Below are 19,111 nucleotides of genomic sequence, written 5' to 3' on the forward strand. Positions count from 1 at the left end.
AATGTTCTGCTTTCTTTTTTTCTTTTTTTTTAAAAAAAAACTCATGAAATTTTATTTAGTAATATAGAATAAACGTGCAACGCACGCACATGAAACTTTAAGTTGAATTACTATTTTGCCTTACACTAAACTAAAATCTAATTAACTATCTAAATAAACAGTAAAATTAGAAGTTATATTTACTTCAGTACTTGGTCAGGAGAGGCGTATGGCCAAGTACTGTTCCACTAATTCCGCTAAAGTGTTGGATTAAACAGTGTATCTAAGCTAGAGACCATGGCTGGCTTCAGTGTCCAAGAAGATGCAGTAAACAAGCATTGAATGAATGTTGTGATGTTGTAGAGGAACCAGTGATACATATATACTCATACTCATCCCAAAGGTTCCTCAACTAATTAATTAGAATAATAGTCAGTGGTACGTACTGATTTCGCGATGGATTTGATATATCCTCCTAGTTAGATTGCGTTTATTGAGATCTTTTTAGTTTGTACTAGAGACAAAGCCTTTATAATAAGTTTTACTTTCTATTTAAAATTACTCAAGGAAGATTAAGAAATCCAGGAATAGAAGGTCACAAAGGAGAAGACCATGATAATTGTGTCTCCTAGATGCTCAAAAATTTCACAAAAGCACCGTTTAAGGGATAAGAAGAAAACAAAATTTTACCCATAATGTCTTAAATTATTATACTGAATGAGAGAGGCTGCCAAGGCAAACCTTCTCATTCTTTGGGAATATAATAATGTGTGGAGAGGCTCCATTACTCTTTTGTGAGGCAATATAAACTTCTTGTTTTAGTAAAGGAAAGAGTAAAAAGGTTCAATGCTCACAATATCCCATATATATTGCAATAACAACAACAAATCCAGTATAATCCCACAAGTGAGGTCTAGGGAGGGTGGTGTGTTCGCGGCTTTACCCCTACTTTGTGAAGATGGAGAGTTTGTTTTTGATAAACCCTCGTCTCAAGTAAAGCATATCAAAAAAAGGATCAAGTATGTAAAGCAAATATTGTAGCTAAGAATCTGAAGAAGATAATAGTAGCAACGACAACTAATACGATAATTGAAGCAAAGGAAACAACATGTAATACCAAGATCGAAGAATAAGATAGCAGGAGAGTAATACAAATAGAACTAATAAAGGGAACTAGACAGTGCTCAATTACCTACTAATCTTCTACCCTAATCCCCCGACATTCATATCTTCCAATCTAGGGGCGTATATATATATATATCCTTTGTGAGCTGCAGTTGAGCCATGTCATCTCTAATCACCTCTCCATATCTCTCATATGTATTGAAATTTTGTAATTTATAAATTGCATCTTCTGCAGATGTTTCTGATACTCACCAACGCAACTTGAGATTGCTACACATCCAACTAATAGTTTACCTATTAATTTGATTCCAACTTCTTCTTTACTTGATCAGTTACAAACCCCCACTGAAGTATTTCTATTGCTCTGAAAAAGGGAACTTGGAATGTCTTGTTAATGCTTGATTTCTGGTTATAAAAATAAATTGAAACATATCCATTTCTGAATATACATACTTGTTGTTGATATGGTCACAAAAAATATCAAAGAGTTTTTGAAAAAGATGGTGTGTTACATTAGTCATTTTAGTTTTATGTTTACTTTGTTTGTCAAATGAAGAGAAAAAACATTTGGTAAAATAAAGAAAAAAGAGAATGAGGTGCTTTAATTGGTTATAATTTGGTTGTTGTTGCTCTAAAAGAACCCATCTGAACTATTAGGATGAATCTGGGTCGGGTGACTTTCTGCCGTAATGTAATAGTTACATTAGCCTATTTGTTACTATTACTTGTGTTAAAATTCTACCTGAAAGAGACACAGTAGCAGCAGCCAGATGGCATATGAATAGATGAGTAAAAAAGTAAGCAACTTTTATGATAAACCTTATCCATTTGCAAGAGGCTTTGAAGAGTCATAAATGCATTCAAGATCATCCGCTCTTCAAGATATACGTAGTTTAGCATCTGACCTTTGAAAATTTTATAAACCTTGCAAATAATGAAGTAATCCAAACTTATCTTGTTATTTCTACGAAAGTAAAAGATGTTCATGTACAGTTAACTACAAACCACATGTTCCAGATAGAAATCAGTGTTGAACAAAAGCAATTAGAAGGCACGTGCTACCATCAATTTTGAAGCTCCAAAGCTGTACTAAATATCCAGTTTGATGTTGAGCTTTGGAGCTTAAAAATTGATGTTCACGTACTAACAGAGTGCTCACACGTGGTTGGAGGAACTTTGCTAGGCAGAACATTTTTAGGCCTAAAGATCTCATCCAACTGTGGACCTTCAATAATAATAGTGACGAGATGTTAGTAATTGCTCGTGTTTGATGTTGATTTCAATTTGCGTATCTAGATATAGCTTTACCTGAGCAGGTGGTATGAATTGTATTAATTGTAGATGAACAAGTGGTCTGAATAGTACTTCTAAAGCTTAATCATTCTAGTTAAGTGATACAACTTTACCTGAGCAGGTGGTGAATTGTACTTGTTTTATAGAAATAACAAGATTAATCGTTGTAGTTAAGTGTTTGTGTTCATTTTTCAGATAAGTTTGTGTTCATTTTTCGGATAAGTTTGTGTAGAAGCTGAATAAAGTTGCTGCAGTGGAAAAACATCATTGCAAATCATTTTCCCTGTAGAGTTCTTGTTATCTAACTCTTTTTGACAACTAGCCTACTATTTTGGGTGCGTGCTGTCAATTGGAATGTACTCTTAGATATTTTCCTTCATTTTTATTGTTAGTCATGCTAACAAATATAATTATATTGTTGTCATGTTGTTTTTAATTATAATAACCATCCAAATTCTCTATTTATACTTTCTACTGTTTGGTTTTAAGTATTTGTAGAATGAGTAATCGATAGTAGCAAATACTTTTTGCATCTTGTTTGAACAATAGATTTCATCATCAGGTTTTACGCACAATGTTGTTGTGTTGCAATCATGCATTAATGGTGTTTTGTTGAAAGAGGCCTTCAACCATTTCATTAGTCTTCTGCACAATTTTGTTAATGCGATTATTAGTAGTTCATTTTATGATGATATTAATGTCAAGGATAATGGCACTCATGAGGTTTTTTGTGTGCATCATGACCCTCATCCCTTTGGAGTTCTATGGTTGAGTTCTCTATATTGATTACAAGTTATTTCAAGTAAGTGCTATTAACAATAGTTGGAGTTAGTTACTGGTAAATAATCGAGTCATTTTTTTTTTTTGGATATTAGGAAATGTGACGTGGTATTTTTGTGTAATCTTAATTACTCATGTAAGGAGACATGTGTATGAATTTTATGGGTGTAATTTTGGTTAGAAATTCATTATTTCACCTCTTTTTAATTTTCATATGTGAGAATTCGTGAAATGAGTTTATCTTAATTTTATGTGTGAACGTTTTTTGTGAATGTCCGACCATGTAAACTCTTTCGCGTTGATAAGTAAATATTTCCTTTTAATAAGTATTTTTTTAGGGAATAGTCTGCATTTATTCAACCAATTTTCCAACCTGCCTTTACATGTTTTCAAGAAAGACCTACATTTATTCTGAAAATCTCTTTATTTATAGCCGAAGAGAGGTGGAAGAATTGCAAGATCATTGGTTACAATACAATACCTTGATTTTTGTTTTCGAAATCTTATTGGTAGATAGTAAATTTTAAGTAATTTAATTTAAAGTTTTAAAATATTAAATAAAATTCTATTATCATTTTTTAATTTATGTTATCAATAATTTTATAAATTTAACTAGGGTTTTTATAATAAAAATGTTGACTCCTTCTAAATACCAATTACTTTTTAAGGAGTATTTGACTTTAGCAATACACACCTTAATACAAGCATTAGTTATTTATAGGTTGGAAAAGAATACCAAGCAATATATTAGTAATACACAAGACTAATGCATGCATTATTTTTCACTCTACCAAACGACCCCTTAAAGTATTGAAATTGGTACAAACCATTCTTTACCTTTTGGCCTCAAAATACCCTGCAAGTAACTATGTGAAATAGAAGTATTTCGAAAATTCTTCATTAGACATGCATATCAAAAAGTTATTACTTGACATAAGAGTATCCTTTTCCAACCTCTTCACTAAGGCATTGTTGGAGTCATTATGCAGAGAAGACCCAGTTGTACTCCAAACCTTGTTTCTTACAACTATTCTAAAATTAATTTCTTCAAATATGTTGAAGATGGAAAGATGTGAAAATATTCCTCACAAGGATTAAAGTCTATGATCAGAACTATATTTTGAACAATTATTACGTCCAAATTCACAAGAACACTACTTCATCGAATGGTCAAGCCACTTCTTTTTCAATCTTTGACAAATCTTTTCAATCTCACTTGTATATCGCCCAAATAATCAGAAAATGCACTCACATCGTAACACCATAACCATCTTGTATAGCAGGAGAATCTTTTAATTACCTGGTAACTATTACTAGTGGGTCCTAGAAATTTCGTGTAATTAGTCGAGTTGCGCAAAAATTGACTCGAACATTTGTATATTAGGTATGAAGATAGGAATTCAACTAGGAGATTAAAAAAAATTCATTTTTACTCTGTGGGAGTAATTTTGTGTTGTGTGTACTTGTACATTAGGCATGTGTAGTAGTGGAACCAGAAATTCAATGAGGGATTAAAGAAGAATTATGCTAAGGGTTTTCATTTCATCCTTATAGTTTTGGGTTTGATCGGCAACTTCATTATATTTTTTGGTTTTATTTTGAGAGAAGTCACACTTACACTTGAACACACATATTAATTTTAATTTATCTGAAATTCTTAAATATTTTTTAAGTTTTTAAATTTTCAATATTACAATTTTAATAATATATTCTTGCATCTAACAAATACATTTATTAATTTTAATTTACTTGAAATTTGTTACTATACAAATATTATGTATATATTTCTTATTTTATCTAACATATAATACACTTTTGAAAGGCGAAAAAACTAATTGGCAAACATTTTACATTAAAGATTTGTGCTTATATATTTTTATAACTTTAAACTCAAAGCGAAAATCAATACAATGCGTTTTATCTTCTTCTTTTTAATAGAAATAAATAATTCTTTGATGTTGTGATTTGTGTTTCGTATAAAGCTAGACACATTTGTTCAATTACTATTTTACTTTATACACAATAATTCATATATTCTTTATTATATAAAATTAATGCACCGGGGAAAAAACTCGACTGATTGTATTTGATAGTAACAAATGTTGAGATCGTTCATGATACAGTCGCTAGGTTAAACAAATAACATTCAACTCATTTATAAAAAATAATACATATTCTTAAATACGCTTGATATAATTTCTGACTCCATCTCTTCAATATTATTTTATGAGTATCTTGTTCTCGGTAATGAATCTGCATTTTGCATTAGACAAACATCGACAATCTCAATCCATAACATATGCAGAAACATTCCATCGATCCATGATTAGACGATTTAAGAATTAATGTTTTACGGGTTCGAGCTTCTAAGATTTTGCAATATTGAAATCTATTATGTTTTATAAGTTATAAATTCATATTTATTATATGTAGAAAATGAAGTAAATTTTTATAAATAATTTATGTTTGCATCGGTAATACTGAATTCATATGAACATGTTACCATACTATACATCCACCTCTAAATTTATCCAAGAAGCTCATTTGCTCATCATACTACTTGTAAAAATGTTTCACACTCCAAGAAACTCGTTTACCATGAAAAAAAAGATGCTCCCTTCGTTCGGCACAAAGGAAGACTTATAGAACTTGTAATCTAAAATGAATGATTAAAATTTGTGTGGCTAACATTAATTCCAACTTAATTTTTTTGGAATAAACTAAATAATATTTGATATTCATGACTAAATACTCACTATAATTTCAAATCTATAATACCTCATAATTCACATAATTGTCTCAAATAAGTAATAGACAAGAAAAATAGAGAGACAAGAGATGAGAGTTGTCTTCTTTATTTCAAAATATTCCATTTCGGAAACTAGCAATATGACCTATATGGTTCCTAAAGAAAACAAGCTTTTGGAGTAAATTCCATAACGATTGTACGAAGGTGAAAGTGCTTCCACTTCTCTGAAGGTTTTCTTTTTTAGGTCATAGAAGAGAATAAGTGCACCAATACATACATTTACTAACAGTCCTTGAGATCTCGGAAGACAAGGAGACCGGTCTGCAATTTCTTTCCATCTATTAAAAGAAACGCCACCAAACTTGTTTATGGTAAGAACCTCACATTTTAGATGTGAAACCCGAAGGATGCCAAGATTACAATACCTTTAAGTAATTGAAGGAACAGTATAGAAAAAATGCACCACTTTGTATTCCTTCCTTGAGTGAAGATATCCAAACCCAAAATGTCTATATCCAGGGGTAGCAGAAAGTGAATATTCTGGCAATTCACACAACTGTTGCAAGGCAGGATTGCACAAATAAAGACGACAATCTGTTGAAAGGCAAACCAACCCGAAACATACTTCCATTGCGGAACATACAAGTTGGGTATCAGGTAACAGTGTATAACTCCTCCTTGCTTCCATCCATGTCAACTGAAACAAACCGTAACCAAGACTTTTTTGACCATTTGTCTTCCAAAAAAAAAAGTTTGGGGGCATTTTGTGTTGATTGTGTGAGGTGAGAATGAAGAAAGGAAGGACTAATTATAAAGTTATTCCACAACTTGGATGTACACCTTAACATGGATAATGACTTGAGGGGACATCTCAGAAAAATAGAGGTTATAACATCATCAGATAGCTTATTGAAGTAGTCAATATTTGGATAATTCCCTTCCTCCTCCTCCTCTGTACTACTACTACTTCTTTTTCTCTGTTGCACTGATATTTTCATCTTCTGCAATGTAATCATTCATCAATCAACACAAAGGAAATAGGGAAACAGTTCAAATTAACACACATAAATCAAACAGTTATATAGCTTTCAGCAAATTAATCCACTCAACTCTAACAAAAAATAAAAAATTGTGCTGAAATTTACCATTCTGACCACGGAATCCATCCTCCAGCTAATTAACCCACTTCACTCTAACTAAAAATTCAAAATCGAGCAAATCTAATCTTAAATTTGCAATTCTATAGGATATTGCATCAAATTCATTAGATGAAATTATGGTAAAAAGGTACCTTTTTGGGTTGTTGTTCCCACTTGTGTATATTTTTTGCGTCGAGTAGCTTTCATATTTGCTGAGAATGCCGCCTCAACGATTTAGCGCAGTTCTGGCAGAAGCAGCGGCGAAGGCCGGTGGTTGAAGGTGGTGGAGGAGAAAAGAGGTTTGGGTTGAGATTACGGGGAGCGAAAAAATTGAATTTTGTTTTCTTTGCGGTTTTTGGGTCTTAAATCTAATATAATCCAAAGAAAACCAACTATTGTTATATACTCTATTTTTATTTTTAAATTATTTATTTTTTAGGCCACGAGCCGACCCAATTCATATTGAGGAAACTCCTCAAATCAACAAGTTTATCCGGATCGAGTTTAAAAGCCCTTTCTTAAATGGGCTCCCAAAATTGTTAAATTATGGGTTAAGCCAGACCAGCCCAACAAACCTAGTCCATATTGATGACTTTAGTGGCGGGCTAGCTTTCACGTCATGGTATACCTGTCAACTCCACCAACAAAAGGTACCAAGTAACTATGTGAAATAAAAGTAATATGAAAATTCTTCATCAGATATGCATATTAAAAAGTTGTTACTTAGACATAAGAGCATCCTTTTCCAACCTTTTTCACTAAGACATTGTTGGAGTCATTATGCAGAAACGACTCAGATGTACTCCAAATCTTGTTGCTTACACTCTATAATTAATTTCTTCAAAGATGGAAAACACGGATTAAAGTCTCTATGATCAGACTATATTTTGAACAATCCAAATTCACAATAATACTTGAAATATGAATCTACAAACTTCATCGAATAAGGTTTGCTCCTTGGTTTCAGCTCTGGTTCTGCAGATGGCTGCTATTATCAATAAATGAGAGGACAAGCTTAGGGAGGATACTAACAATAATCATGGTGCAATTCGAGTATTTGATTCATGAGCTCTATACTACCTGTTATGCTCAGCACTGTACTAAAAAAAAATAATATAACAGAAAATAAGAAACTAAATTACGAAAAGAAAATGCCAGCTGAAGCTAACAAACTTGAAAGTGGAGGTCCTTGATTGAGTATCAAGATTTGGCAGGTAAAGTGGAGGTTTTGATTGGATGGTGGCAGTGTCTTCCGTGGAGAACTTTAGGAAGGACCTATATGGTTCCTAAAGAAAACAAGCTTTTCGAGTAAACTCCATATTGAAGGAGCGGATGTGAAAGTGCTTCCACTTCTCTGAAGGATTTTCTTTTTAGGTCATAGAAGACCACTTTACCCAAATGTTGGAATATTATTTCTTCATTGCATGTCATGAAGACATACGTAATCTTCTTAAACCCAAAGTCGATCAAACGGATGCTATACTCCTTTACCCAAGTGCAATTTATTTTATCCTTGAGTATCCACAGGTCTAAAATTGAACTCCTGCGGAAGCAGGCAGAGTCTGGCAAGCAAACCATCCCTTTCAAATCCATCACAAACAAGCCCAAATCACCTTCAAAAGGTGATGGAGGAGATATAGTAAGGAATTTTTCATTTTCAAAATCAAATGAAAGAATTTGATTAACACGGGCACGAGGAACACAATAAGTCCACCAATACATACATTCATTTACTAACTGTCCTTCAGATCTCGGATGACAAGGAGACCGGTCTGCAATTTCTTTCCATCTATTAAAAGAAATGCCACCGACCTTATTTATGGTAAGAACCTCACATTTTAGATGTGAAACCCGAAGCTTGCCACGATGACACCACCTTTCAGTCATTGAAGGAAAACTATAGAAAAAATGCACCACTTTGTATTCCTTCCTTGAGTGAAGATATCCAAACCCAAAATGGCAGTAACCAGGGGTAGCAGAAAGTGAATATTCCGGCAATTCACACAATTGTTGCAGGGCAGGATTGCACAAATAAAGACGACAATCTGTTGAAAGGCAAACCAACCCAAAGCGTACTTGCATTGTGGCACATGCAAGTTGGTAATCACGGGAAGTGACAGTGTATAACTCCTCCCTGTTTCCATCCATGTCAATTGAAACAAACCGTAACCTGGACGATTCTGACCGGTAAAGACATATTCTTTCCAAAAAAAGAAGTTTAGGGCCATTTTGTGTTGATTGTGTGAGGTGAGAATGAAGGAAGGAAGGAGCAGTAATAAAGTTATTCCACAACTTGGATGTACACCTTAACATGGATAATGACTTGAGGGTGCATCTCAGAAAAAGAGAGGATATAACATCATCAGATAGCTTATTAAAGTAGTCAATATTTGCATAATCCCCTTCCTCCTCCTCACTACTTCTTTTTCTTCGTACTACTGATATTTTCATCTTCTTGTTAGGCTTCTGCAATATCATCAATAAAATATTACACCCTCGCTAAACCAACTATAATTCTTTTGGTTCAAATTATAAAGAAATTAACACACAAAAGGATTCAAGATATGTTTGACCCTAGCTCCAACCCTAGAAATAACCCTATCAAACAGTTTTATAGCTTTCAGCAAATTAATCCACCCAACTCTAACAAAAAATCAAAAATTGTGCTGAAATTTACAATTCTGACCACAGAATCCATCCTCCAGCTAATTAATCCACTTCACTCTAACTAAAAATTCAAAATTGAGCAAATCTAATCTGAAATTTGCAATTCTACAGGATATTGTATCAAATTTATTAGATGAAATTATGGTAAAAAGGTACTTTTTTGGGTTGTTGTCCCCCCTTGTCAATATTTTTGCGTCGAGTAGCTTTCATATTTGCTGTGAATGCCGCCTCAACGATTTAGCGCAGTTCTGGCAGAAGCAATGGCGACGGCGACGGCGGCGGTTTAAGGTGGTGGTGATGGTGGAGGAGGAGAAAAGAGGTTTGGGTTGAGATTACGGGTTTGCGTTTTGGGGCTTAAATAAATGTTAAGAAAACCAACTATTGGTATACTAGGGGGGTATATTGGGAAATATCATACAACAATGTCTCTTCTGATTTTAGTACCAAAATTCCATTTTCGAAAACAACCAATAGAAGACTACGACCTCCACCATCAGTGGTCAACAGTCAACACCCAATTCTTCCTTCTTCTTTTTTTGGTTCTGTTAATATTCTTCTCAATTCCTAAATTTCAATCCCACTTTCCACTTAGTGATTTCAATAATAGAGCTTTTTGGGAGTAGCTATAATGGTGAAATTCGAATTGGGTTACGTTTTATTGTTCATTTTGATTATTGGGACTGCAAATGGCGGAATTGAAGGAGTAATCAAAGTAAATTACAAATTTTCCGGGTCTGAACGGACTCTTACTGCCCTAAAAGCCCATGATGAAAAGCGCCATCTCAGACTTCTCGCCGGCGTCGACCTACCTATCGGCGGCACCGGCCGGCCTGATTCCGTCGGGTATGCACTTTTTATGCATATACTTATTTATTTTACTTGCTGGGAGTAGTTTTTGTACCGTGTGTGTACTATAGGCTTGTATGCTTGTACATTAGGTATGCACCAAAGGTTCTGGTTAATGGAGTTGGTTGAGAACTATTTTTGGTTCTAATACCAGCACAGACAGAGAATACTAGGTGATTTTCCCCATCTTTGTAGCCTTGGTAGGTAGATTACCTTGTCCCTGTTGCTAGTGGTGCCAGGTATCCCGTGTAATTAGTCGAGTTGTGCGAAAGCTGACACGGACACTTATATATTAGGTATGAAGCCAGGAATTCAACTGGGGGATTAAAAAAAACTTCTTTTTTACTTGTTGGGATGAATTTTTGTACTGTGTGTGTATGTTAGGCTTGTATACTTGTACATCAGGTATGTGTATGTATAGTGGCGGAGCCAAGAATTAAACAAGAGGATTAAAAATAACGTATCTTTTTACTTGTTGGGAGTAATTTTTGTACTGTTAGGATTGTATACTTGTACATTAGATATGTGTATGTGCAGTGGCAGAGCCAAGAATTCAAAAGGGGATTAAGAAGAACTTATGCTAAGGGGATACACTAACTGATATATGCAAGAAAAAAAAAATCATTTTTTTCCTTTTCACATAGTATAATTTTTTTCGATGAATTGTCTATCGGGAACAACATCTCTACTTCTGATGTAGGGATAAGGTATGCGTACACTCTACCGTCCCCATAACCCACTTTGTGGAACTATACTGGGTAGTTGTTGTTGTATAATTTTTGACGAATTGAAACGCCTCGCACCCCTCTGTCTCCGCCCGTGTAATGGGTATGTTACACATGTTAGATACTAGTTAACAAAGGAAGACTTCATGTTATATAAGGTGTATCTGTAATATTGATAGTTGAGGCAGAAGTGTAACACATCTACTTTATTCTGTTAGTTTGATGCACTGTACTTTGGGCTTTACTGCATGTACTGTTATTGCTTATATTGTTACTTTCTCCTATTTGTGGATGGTAACCTGAATGTGGTGTTACATGTCTACTTATCCATTTTAGTTATAGACTTCTATTTTTTTATGTTATACATTTGATTGTTTTGGTTTGTTAAATAGGAACGAGTTTGCAAGTTGTTGCTAGTTGACATTTAATTTGATAAATAGGTTACTTATTAACATGGGTTTTTCTAAAGTCTAGTTGAGTTTAGTGGCAAAGTTGTAAAAGAAAAGAATAATAGTTTGGATTGCGAAGATAGTATCCAAATTGCTAATGAACTATTGTACTGTTCTGGGAGTGGTGAACACAATTTGTAATTCTATTGGTGAATAGCATCAAGTTGGCACTTGTATGATGGTGGTTTCTTGTACCTTGCTACATTGTGGGAATGTAACTGGTTGAGCATATAGTGGTAAAGCTACACGCTGGAGTTCATGGACCATGGTAGCTAATCATCTTATTGAAGAACAATTGCTTGAGTATATATGTTTCCCCAGTAATGATATGATAGGGATATATGTATGCTTATTTTGGTTGTGACTGGAAATATTTTCTTAAATATGTTAGTAGAAACTTGATTAGTGCTTTGGATTTTGAATTTCTTGTTTTGAGCCGAGGGTCTATCGAAAGCAACTTCTCTTCCTTTTAAGGTAGGGGTATGGTATGTGTACACACTTGTTCTTAGACCCTACTTGTGAGATTACACTGGGTAGGTTGTTGTTGTTGTTGATTTTGAATTTCTAGTTGACTTGACAAAATTTCCTTGAAGTTACTGGATGATTAAATTCCCTAGCTTGTAAATGTTTGACAAAAGTCTATTCATGTAGTGAATATTAGTTTTAAGAAGATGGTTGATGTTGAATAATCTTGTGCAGGCATAGAAGTCCATGGTTGAAAATAGTATTTCAGTGCTAAGGCTTACAACCTTGGTTCTTGAATTATTGAAGAATGATCCATGGACTTTTTGTGCAAGTTTCAGTTTGACACAAACTATATAACTTATATAGTAAATTGCTCTGGAAAACCTTTACCTTTTTACCATGTTGGGTCATTTTAAGCGTGCTATTGTAGTTGTAATCTGAATTTTAATATATTATAGGCTTTACTATGCTAAGATTGGAATCGGAACACCATCAAATGATTATTATGTGCAAGTGGATACCGGAAGCGACATAATGTGGGTTAACTGCGTTGGATGTGATCAATGCCCCAGAAGAGGATATCATGGTGTACGTTTCTTAAGTTTTCTGATTGTATATCCTTATTCAGCTTGTTGTATTTACTTGCTCCCAGAAAAAAGAGAAGTTAGATGTGTTATGTGCTCTTCCTCCCTTTTAATGTAAACATATTTTTTGGCAGCTGGAGCTAGCATTCTACAATCGAAAGGATTCCCTCTCTGGTAAATTAATTTCTTGTGGACACCAGTTCTGCAAGGATGTAAATGGAGGCTCGGTATCAGGCTGCTATGGTAATAACTCATGTTATTTTAATGAAAATTATGGAGATGGAAGCTATAGTATGGGCTACTTTGTGGAGGATGTTGTTCAATATGATCTGGTGTCTGGTGATCTCCAAACTAACTCAACAAATGGAACTGTAATTTTTGGGTAAGATGTATGTTGGATGTATTCTGAGAACCGAAAGTACTTCAGTTGCTTGTTGATATCATATAATCCTCAACTGAAACTTGCTGTCTAGACCCTTATTAGTTAAAGGAGAAGTCCTACAGGAAGAAACTTTGAACAATCCTAGGTGTCGGTCTTATTCTGTTTTCAGTTTTTATTAGATGCCCTTATTGTCTTCTATATTCTTGAATTGGTCATAATTTAACTTGGATTTTGCCTTATTTTCCTTTACTGCAGAGCAGAACTTTTTTTAGACTATACTATTTCAGCCTTTCAGGAATTTAGAGATATTTTTGGTGGGCCTGGAGTGGATAAGGAGAGATTTGAAACCATCTTTTTTGTTAGTACGAATTGAAAAGTGAATCTTTAGATGTTCTTTTCTTTTAGTAATTTGACTCAAACACTTCCGGAAAGATCGTCCAAATGCAAACTGCTGTTATAATATTAAACAGAAGGACTTGTACAGTACTTTTTCTCAAACTACATTTGACAAAAGTACATTTCAAACTTAGCAGATCGGAAGCTTGGTTGAACTACCTCTATGTTGGGTTGATATCTAGTGGCATATTTTCATTTATATTTGTTTTTTTTTCTCTTAGGTTTAGTTTATTGACATTCTTCCTCTTGTTTGGGCAGGTGTGGGGGTACACAGTCTTTAGATCTAAGGTCTTCAGATGACGCTCTTGATGGGGTTTTGGGATTTGGGAAATCAAATTCATCCATGCTTTCCCAGCTGGCTTCATCTGGAAAAGTGAAGAAAATGTTTGCTCATTGCTTGGATGGTGTAAATGGTGGTGGTATATTTGCCATTGGGAACGTTGTCAAACCAAAAGTAACCATGACACCATTAGTACCGAACCAGTATGTGAATTGTCCTGCTAGGTTCTATAATATTTTAGTTATTTCAATGCAGATCTTGTTGGCTTTTAATATTTCAATCAACATATGTTAAAATTGGACCATAGTCTAGCAGTATTATTTTACCAGGAGGCCAATTCTTTTTAGGTTGTTTGTTTGAAGTCTTCCAACTTAAATTTTTAAATTATATCTCACTGATTCGCCTCATGTCGGACTCCAACATTCTTCTTCAGGGCCTTGATGAAACCCCTTATTTCTGTTCATTCCAAAAAAAAAACAAAAAAACAGAAGAAACAGAGGATCCTTTACTCTACTATATTCTGCATTGTAGTTTATCTTCAAAGATTCCAGCTAATTTGATTTTGGCTTTGAGTAACATCTAGGGACCTTGTGAAAATTTGTTTCATGGGACTTGCTTATTTTCAGACTCCCTTCTACTGGAAGATATAATTAGTTAAGTCATTTACTTCTTGTCTGTCCTTTGAATTCTGAGAACTTGGTTCGCAGTTAGATTCAGAGTCAAGGAAGTAGATACAGTAAGATCCTTTTTGCAGAAGTAAAAAACTTTCACTAAAAGAATTTCTTATAGCCATGGTGGAATGGTTAGGTAATATCCTCCATGCGTCATTACATATTCTTCTAATGGTGTGAACCATGTTCATTTGATCCGTCTGAGGAACACCCTTGTAACTTGAACTATCTCATGGATCTTTAAATCTCCTATATGTGCAAATATCAATAAATGAGTTTACTTGATGTAGCTTAAACTGTTAGTCTGTCTTCTTTTTTGTTTATCTCCCTGTATATCTATCAAAACCCTTATCTATAAGATCTCTATTACAACTGGTCTTCCTAGTAAACATTCTTCTCTTTTCAAATTTTTGTGAGTAATTCAGCATCACCTTATCTGCACTTTAGTTCGGCAAAAAATTAAAATGAATTTAATGCTTTGTACTGACATTATCATGAAATAATTTAGGCAACACTACAATGTCAATATGACGGCTGTTGAAGTTGGTTTTCAATTTCTAAACCTTTCTGCTGAAGTATTTACAAATGGAGTGAACAAGGGAGTTATTATTGACAGTGGAACAACCTTGGCTTATCTTCCTGAGGTGATTTATGGGCCACTGGTGAAAAAGGTAGTCAGCTATCCTCTCTTAATCCTTTTGGAGGTCCCTCCGTTTTTAAAATGAATCATAAATTTTTGTTTCTAACATATTGGCATTTATATATTTTAAATTATTATTAGATACTGTCCTGGCAACCTGATCTGAGATTGCGTACAGTTAATGATGAGTATACATGCTTTGGATACTCTGGAAGGTATGGTTCATACTGAGTGGATTTGGTTGTTTGCTGTGTCTGCAGATTATCTGTGTAATTTGTTCAATAGGTAGATACTTTATGATTTACATTGGCTTATCCAGAAACAGTGGCATTTGGAAATTACATTATACTTGTACTTCTAAAGATAGGTCTTAATTTTATTTTATTTTTGAAACTGAGATAGGTCTTAATTTTTTCATCCGATTAAAAGTATATTGACTACCAATTCTATCTCAAGAGAAAGCTGTTTACGTTAATGCCACATTGATTATCTATTTAGTGGAAATACGATGATAATGGAAGCATTGTTCGATTCTACTTCTACCTGTCATTCTTTCGGCCTGGTCTATATGTAGTCCAATCATTAGCCTGAAATTTTTCCGCACTTCTGGGTTCTGAAGAAGCTATGTTTCCATATGTATAATTGTATATTATCTATCGAGCATGCACCGACTTGATACAAGCTGCCACGTTTTCTAAGGTTTCTCTTGCAGTTATGTGTGTGTACAGTTTCTTGAGCCCTTCAAATTCACTAACTTAAATGCAACTTCGGTGTCCAACTTGCAGTGTTGATGATGGATTCCCTCAAGTCAATTTTCATTTTGAAAATTCTCTTTCTTTAAGAGTTCGTCCACACGAGTATCTATTCCCTTTCGTAAGTATTTTTTTTTTACTTTACAAATCATCTATTTTCTCATTAAAAGTTTCAAATTCTCCTTTTTCTTGGTACTTAATGTAGTGGCTTTTGGAGTCTTATCTTTCTGTAATCAATAAAAAATTTGGGTGGTGGAAGTGGTAATAGAATCAAAGTGGATCATCCGTTTTTTCTATACAACTGCCTCTCTTCCCACCTGTTCATTTTATTGTTGGTCGCACTTATTTATCACTTCAATATATTTTGTTTAGACACAACAGGAGACTTGATTCCTATTTATTCTTTTTAGGAAGATTTGTTTTGCATTGGATGGCAGAATAGTGGTAGTCTATCTCGTGACAAGTGGAACCTCACGGTTTTTGGAGGTGTGTTTTTCCTACTTATTGCTTATTTTGTTTTGATTGCAAATTATCCGTCTGTCTTTAAACTGGAGGAAGTTTGGTTTAATTTTCCATTCAGTTTGGCAGCAGTGTATAATAACTCAGTACTTCTACGAATATCCTCGCTGACAGTTTAATTAAATCAGTTGTGCTGTATCTCTCGTCCATTTATGTACTTCTGACATCTCCTATTAGGTTTTACTGATGATAATTGCATGGTTAATGGCTTACATAAGCCGTGCCATTTTCACCTAGTGATGTTCTTTTGACCTTTGCAACTCAATGCATTTCAAATTCTTGGGAAATTGTTACTGTTTAAACAGTCTTTGTTGCGTTGATATTTAATGACCATCATTATCAGCGTCATCATTTTCTTATCAAATGAGATACTTAACATAGCAATAGCACTTGTTTGCTTCATGGTTTACCAAAAAGATTGGTGGAGGGAATGCCAACATATGAGACCTAAGTTGCTGTCTATTGTAAAAACCCTATTGATATCTTAAACTAGGTTCTATTTATACTTCCTCCGTCCTAATTTGTTTGGCGGTATTTAATTGGACTTGGCATTCAATATAGAAAGAAGATCTACATAAGCTAAGTATGCATAAAAATAATAATACCTTTATATCAAACCATTTCTGCGTGTCCAGTTGGGCCTACAACAAGTAATCTTTTGAGATAGACTAAAAATAAATGAGTGTCAGGCAAATTGGAGGGAGGAAGTAAGTATTTTGACATTGTTGGTAGCCGTTCTTTCCATTCTATTATAGTGTGTTTAGACTCGGGTTCTCTTCCAATATCTTTTTACGGTATTGTATTTTGTCAATTGCTATGATTATCTGATTGAAGATGCATGTGACTTCTTTCAATCATGCTCTTAGGTGTCCTTGGACCTTTCTTTACTTAAAGATGATAATTGTTATTTGCAGTAAATGATGTCTTCTTTACTTATGAAGCCTTGAAGTAAACTGGTGTTTGCAGATTTGGTTCTCTCAAATAAGCTAGTCTTGTATGATCTTGAAAAGCAGGCCATTGGTTGGACTGAATATAACTGTAAGTTGTACTACTTTGACACCTAAAATATGTTTTGATATATTGCAATTAGATGTCGTGCTTCTCTGTTGTGTTGATTTCTGCTAATCCTGAAGAATTTTTCTCCGACCAGGGTAGTTTGTTCATTGATTAATCTGGAGGTCAAATGATTAATAAATTTAGTTGTATTCTCAAAAAGAAAAGATTAATAATTTTAGTCTTACGGTTTTGAGCTCATACTTTTTTCGGGAAATTAGCTACTCCAGTGTTCATTTTGAAAGTCGTACCAGAAAAGAAGAAGAATCATGCCTTTTGAGTTCTGACAATGGGCTATTGGTAATAATATACTTCCCCGCAGTTCTATAGGTTGTGCCTGGTTAGTGTTGGGATTCTCATTACATTTTCATGCTGCTTCCCAGTTCTGATATTGTAAATTTTAAATGGGAACTGCTCTTGCAGTTGATCTGAGTTTCACAGTAAGTGTCTGTCACTATAGAAATCATCTCTAGTAATTTCAGTTACTCCTTTACATTTGACAAACTGAATGATGCTGCGGGTCTGCTTGAAAATTGGAGTTTAAAGAGATCTATCACATTGTTGCCTCCAACATTCAGTCCCCATACCAACTCATCGAAATCTAATTTGTGGTTTACTACAGGCTCATCGAGCATCGGTTTGAAGGATGAAATTACTGGTTCAGTACATTTAGTAGGAGCTCATTCTCTGTCAGGTGCTTCTAGTGTGACTGCTCAAATGGCTCTGTTATTACTAGCTCTGCTGCACTACTCTCTATTTAACGGGCAAAGCTGACATGAATATTAGCTTCCGGTACTTGAGGCTCGGGTTAGGAAGCTTTTATACCGAAAGGGATTCTTCAAGTATTGACACAGCACAGCAATTCACTGGATATCAAGTAGGAGTGTGCATATTTTACATACATGATTGGCTGATGATAGGAAAACTAAGATACTGAACTTGGGAAGGTGCCTTTTTTGTTTGCTTTATAGAACAATTACTAGACCACTCCATTTTTATATGAAGTTGGGTTGTAAAACGCATGATGTAAATAGATCTCTGTACATATATTTTGATTCTTACAATATCCGGGCAGCTATGTTGCTCGGACTCTTCAAAAGTATCGACAGTTGTGTTCGAGCAACATAGATGGGTGGACTTCTTGACAAGCTACATACTTTTGTTCTTGTGTTGTCTTCTTATAATATCTTATAGTTTTTGAGTTGTTTGAACATTCTTTTCTGGTGTAACTGCATTAATACACGTTTTGTATCTTCTGCTTAACATAACGATTATATTAATTAAAAAAATAAAATTATATATACTCTTAATATATGAAATTTTTATATCATCAAGTAAAACAATTCTTATTTTCTTTTTCTTGATAGTGTGATACTTGATTTCTAGATCAAAATCATTATTAGGGAAATGAGATTGAAAAATACTCCAACTTTGGCCGAAATTGTTGTTACGATATCAAACTTTATGGAAGACCTTTTACCTTTGCACTATTTAATAGTGTATTTAAAGGTATATATGTGTCTACGTGAACATCATAAATATTGCATCATTTTAAATAGTAATGTGTTCACGGGGCACATATATACCTTTAAAATACACTATTAAATAGTGCAAGGG

General features: G+C 34.1%; 2 protein-coding genes and 1 pseudogene across 3 annotated transcripts; 1 reads left to right on the top strand and 2 right to left on the bottom strand.

Moving 5' to 3' along the window:
• Positions 1-6,071: 6,071 nt before the first annotated feature.
• Positions 6,072-9,770, bottom strand: LOC125834944 (putative F-box protein At5g52610; annotated as a pseudogene).
• LOC125834936 (F-box protein At3g07870-like) lies at positions 8,289-9,942 on the bottom strand. Its single transcript, XM_049514084.1, has 2 exons — positions 9,889-9,942; positions 8,289-9,531 (listed from the first exon to the last, which is right to left on the bottom strand). The coding sequence occupies exons 1-2, from the start codon at positions 9,940-9,942 to the stop codon at positions 8,341-8,343; spliced, it is 1,245 nt and encodes a 414-aa protein (XP_049370041.1). The 3' UTR covers positions 8,289-8,340.
• A 287-nt stretch (positions 9,943-10,229) lies between these two features.
• LOC125834934 (aspartic proteinase 36-like) lies at positions 10,230-18,542 on the top strand. 2 transcript variants are annotated; one of them, XR_007443384.1, is made up of 11 exons: positions 10,230-10,247; positions 10,291-10,575; positions 12,676-12,805; positions 12,936-13,183; positions 13,838-14,062; positions 15,039-15,201; positions 15,312-15,385; positions 15,956-16,043; positions 16,333-16,408; positions 17,356-17,479; positions 18,117-18,204. XR_007443384.1 is itself a non-coding variant. In XM_049514082.1 (11 exons), exons 2-11 carry the CDS (start codon positions 10,361-10,363, stop codon positions 18,266-18,268), a joined length of 1,443 nt encoding a protein of 480 aa, XP_049370039.1. In that variant the 5' UTR covers positions 10,230-10,247; positions 10,291-10,360; the 3' UTR covers positions 18,269-18,542. The 2 variants fall into 2 exon arrangements, 1 of the variants encoding a protein (XP_049370039.1); XM_049514082.1 differs by having other exon boundaries at positions 17,408-17,479; positions 18,117-18,542.
• Positions 18,543-19,111: the final 569 nt, after the last annotated feature.

This window comes from Solanum verrucosum, unplaced genomic scaffold (assembly GCF_900185275.1).
Source record: "Solanum verrucosum unplaced genomic scaffold, falcon-dt-bn FXZP01000184.1, whole genome shotgun sequence".
Classification (NCBI taxonomy): Eukaryota; Viridiplantae; Streptophyta; class Magnoliopsida; order Solanales; family Solanaceae; genus Solanum; species Solanum verrucosum.